Source organism: Sphaeroforma arctica (genome assembly GCF_001186125.1).
Source record: "Sphaeroforma arctica JP610 unplaced genomic scaffold supercont1.325, whole genome shotgun sequence".
NCBI classification, from domain to species: Eukaryota; class Ichthyosporea; order Ichthyophonida; genus Sphaeroforma; species Sphaeroforma arctica.
The window spans coordinates 41486-45805 of record NW_014040233.1 but is presented as its reverse complement, the minus strand read 5'-3'; the positions used below and the strand labels follow the sequence as shown (position 1 = coordinate 45805).

Genomic DNA, 4320 nt, shown 5'->3' with positions numbered 1-4320 from the left:
CACACACACACACACACACACACACACATATATATATATATATATATATATATATATATATATATATATATATATATATATATATATATATATATACATATACATATATATATATATGTACATATATATATATATATACATGGAATGACACCGAACTCTAACGAATAGCGGTAATTTTGTAAGCAATAGTTTACACACGCCAGGAACAACCAAATAGAAACACATAAATGATCGATGTTCGGTCGGAGGGTATGTACAATCATACGATCGTTTACGATTACACATAACTAAATAGCCTTCAGAAATCACGACAGGACCTGCAGATGGTGTGCGAAATAGCAACGCAATACAACCACCGACTAGTGCACACAACAAATCAGCTTAGACGTTACCTAAAGAGATGAACGGGTTTTCGCTCACAACGCGATATGTTTTCTCGCCAATTGTTTCTTTTCGCCCCATTTTGTGTTATATTCTGTTGCAACGATCGCTATGCGATTAGGAGTGAGATTCACTTCGTTGTTTGTAGTGATGTGCTTTTGTGCTCAGTTGTACTAAGCTCAAGAAGTTGCTACTTGTTGAAGGCTGTGCGCGCTAGTCCCCTAATAGCTGAAAAGGATTAAACCAGCTACAATTAATATCAACACAGAGAATCAACTACCGGCTTACGCTGGGTTTCTACTTACTAATACCAATGAGTAAGAAATAACAGTCACAAATCACTATTTATATATATATATAAATAGGCAACATTACATAATACTTTAGTAATCTCACAGAATCATCAGATTATGTGGGGAATAGTTTCTCCCCCCCTGTTGTTCTAATCTCAAGGCCCTACGACTATGGCTCAGGGTGCATCTTCAAAACCCAGAGGTGCAGTATACCCGTGAAGTGTTTCTTAGAGTGTCCGTTTAACTCGAACAACAGGTCGATGTTGTTTATTCTTTTGACTCGTATAAACGTTGTAAAGTAAACTTATCGAATGAATACTTTCCGGGTACCAATTATAATGCACCATTTTAACGGATTGAGGATTCGAGGGTGGCAGGCTGGCAGCGAGTGTCAACTGTCATCATGACATTTGCTATGGGCTGATTGGGTCGTTGGCTCATTGGACCTTCTTGAATGTTAAAGCGTTTAAACCTTAAAAAGTTTTTCAAATACGTTTAAAGGCTTCAATAGTTACTATTTACAGTGAGGTTCAATTGTTCATCGTCCGTGATCCGTATTTATGTATTTTTTCAAATGGCTTGATTGGGTCATTGACTCATTGGACATCAAATGCGCTCGTGACAGTTCAATCGAAAATCCAAGAGATTTCAGATTGTTTTACAATAAATATAGAGATTTTTAAAATATAACCAATACGGGAACATTGCTTTCAGGCAATCGGATGTTCATTCAGAATGCTATGAGGTCACACGATTCATATCACAATATTGTTCTTTGTTTCTACAATGAGTCAATGTCAGCAATTTAAAAATACATAAACTACGCACACACACTCCCAGGCACAGTGTCCCACATACCCACACAGGCTATGGGCATAGTTGCGTAGTGCGTATGTTTCAGTGTTTGGTCATCTCATATACATTTGTGACGTCTGAAGGGTGACTCGACTGTCATATACCGGTTTAATAGTTATTCATGAGCTAGCGGGATCTAACCGTGACACCCATATTTACTATCGGAACTAATCACGACTATGTAGAAGTGATCCAGAATCAGCAGTCGTTTGGATTTTGTTTTTGTTCGTTCTGTGTCGCTATATATAGTTGTAGTGATATTTATTTTCAAATCCTCAACTTACGATGATTTACTGGCCAATGCTGGGGACAAGATAAAGCCTCTAAGTGGTATATCATTAGCCACATATAAAGTATGATATGTACATATGTTTGCAACCTCGCACTCGGTCCTGGAGATTATCATGGAGACATGGACTGATTGTTTCTGATGTTGTTGGTAACAGCAGTGTCACTATACTCTCTGGAAAAAGCCTGTGGCCATGCGTAAAACCATTCCCAAATAAATTTCATTGCGCCGATTTTCCTCATAGTTGAGTTTTTTTTATGACTCAACAAAAAGATAAAAATATTCGAAGTGGACAAAAGCGAAGTGCCTGACTCGATATATAGAAGATTCACGAATGAGTGGTATTTATGTACAGTATGCGTCTATGCGATTCGATTATGTGATATTAGCACATAGTTTGTTTGTGACACAATACGATGAGAGTACCGGATGTTCAGTTGTTCAATGTTCACGCTCATTATAATCACGGTATAATAAATAACAGCAACAGAATGCAACTTTTACAAAACAAAACAAAACATATGTACAAAAATAACAAACACAGTCACACAAACCAGAGAAAAAAATGTATGGACACAAAATTGAAAATATAGAGTGGATATTGGATAAACCAAGAAACCATGACCCTCGGCCTCGGGCCTCTTCTACTACAGAGAAGAAATAAATAAAAAATAGTATGCCTGATCGAACTATTGTCCGAAGAACAAACAGGCCGGATAATTAACTCATTTACTGGTGTGGTACATTTGGGTATCACATAAGCCAGTGTTTCCTGTATTCTGATTGGTTTTAGAATAATCAATATGAGTTTGACTTGATATTTATTTACATATTTACATATAGGATTCCAACTTCCACACCCCGATCCAGTATTATTTTCAGTAGTTATCCATGTGAAGGATGGCTCGGGGTGGCCTGAGGGCGCGTGCGGTCAAGGTGACCTTCCTGTGTGTGTTTCTGTGGTTCATATACTCACAAGCACACTCCAAACACTCTGTAGTAGACGGAGTCCTACTCTTTCTTCAAGGTGGTCTCAGACGGACCGATGATGGAGGATTATCGGCCCAGATAGGCCCAGAACCCGTGTTGCATGCACCGGCGGACGGTCCTCCGGAGTTGTATATGGAGTACAACGAGTCGACAGGTGGTGTCATGCGAAAGCAGTTCGAAAGCTTGCTGTCGAAATCAATTCTTCGTCACGGATTGGAGAGTACTTCTGCGCTCGACAGGAGCTTAGAGCGTAACAACTACATTGTGGATACTGCCTCACGCGTAGACTTGATAGATAGTTCCCAGCCGTCTGGCAGCATAACCTTAGTCAGCGGACTGTGGGACTTGGGCAGGGGAGAGCTTTCTGAATCCCGGAAAAGATCGTCGGATTTCCACCGAGACTTCAAGGAGTATACAGACGGCTTGAAAGCTACTTTCCTCGCCAATCCGGGATATAAGGTGCTTTTCCTGGACTCCAAACTCGAAGCAGAGCTGCGCCCGTATGTAAGGGATCCTAAGAACAACGTGAAGAACCTCAAGTTGGTGGTTATTGATATTCCGCAGATTGTCGCATGGTTTGGTGCAGAGACATACGCCCAGAAGGACGCAATCAGGACAGATCCCGAGTGGAGTGATGTGTACGGTCCCACGGGCTGGCTGGCCTTAAGTCCTCAGGCGAAACTCAAGGACTACAACACCATAGTCATGTACAAGATCAATCTTCTGCGCATGGCCGCACGAGCCAATCCGTGGAATACGGAGGCGTTCTTGTTTATTGATTCCAGACATGCGTGCCACGATCCCGGCTACTTTGTCGACGAGAACATGGGCTTTTTAAGGCAGAACATGGACTCTATGTTGGTCACCCACTTCAACTACAAAGCCATCAAGGAGACGCACGGATTTAAAGCCGGTCACTTCATGGAGTGGTTAGGTCTACCAGAGAGGTCTACCCACAAGGTGGTGCGTGGAGGTATATTCGGGGGCAAGCGCTCGTCGATTGAAGCTGTGGCTGTGGTGTATGAAAATATCCTCAGACAGACACTGGCCGATGGGGTTATGGGGACTGAAGAGAATCTGTTCTCTATCATACTGTATCGACATCCGGCATTGATGCACGGATTCAACAACGATAACGCCTGCTATGAATCTGTCAACCACGACCACTCGTGCGAAGGGTTTGTGAACAGGGCAAACTTCTGCTCCATCTTTGATTTTGTCAACAGTGGTGTTATCCACCGCGACGGTACGACACGAACACGGGTGTATAAGAACTGAATGTCTTCTGAGAGATTGTAATTGATATATATATATATATTTGTATGTATGTATATATGTATGTATGTATGTATGTTTGTATGTATGTATATATGTAAATGTATGTATATATATAAGTATATATATATATATATATATATACATTATATTATAATATATATATATATATGTATATATATATATGTATGTATGTATATATATATATATATATATATAAATATATATATATATATG

At 40.1% G+C, this 4320-nt stretch overlaps 2 protein-coding genes across 2 annotated transcripts in view; one reads left to right on the top strand and one right to left on the bottom strand.

The window, feature by feature from the left end:
- The window catches only part of SARC_05222 (hypothetical protein), a 2285-nt gene extending 1575 nt beyond the window's left edge, over window positions 1–710 (bottom strand). The window contains exon 1 of the mRNA XM_014300923.1: window positions 393–710. Coding sequence (XP_014156398.1) covers window positions 393–462 — 70 coding nt within the window. The 5' untranslated portion in view covers window positions 463–710. The remainder of the gene's footprint in view (window positions 1–392) is intronic.
- A 1398-nt stretch (window positions 711–2108) lies between these two features.
- Window positions 2109–4111, top strand: SARC_05221 (hypothetical protein). Its single transcript, XM_014300922.1, has one exon. The coding sequence runs from the start codon at window positions 2719–2721 to the stop codon at window positions 4084–4086; it is 1368 nt and encodes a 455-aa protein (XP_014156397.1). The 5' UTR covers window positions 2109–2718; the 3' UTR covers window positions 4087–4111.
- The last annotated feature ends 209 nt before the right edge of the window (window positions 4112–4320 follow it).

What these genes read in the sequence shown, in the direction of transcription:
- SARC_05221 (XM_014300922.1), top strand. Translation starts at nt 2,719, where the DNA reads ATGGCTCGGGGTGGCCTGAGGGCGCGTGCGGTCAAGGTGACCTTCCTG.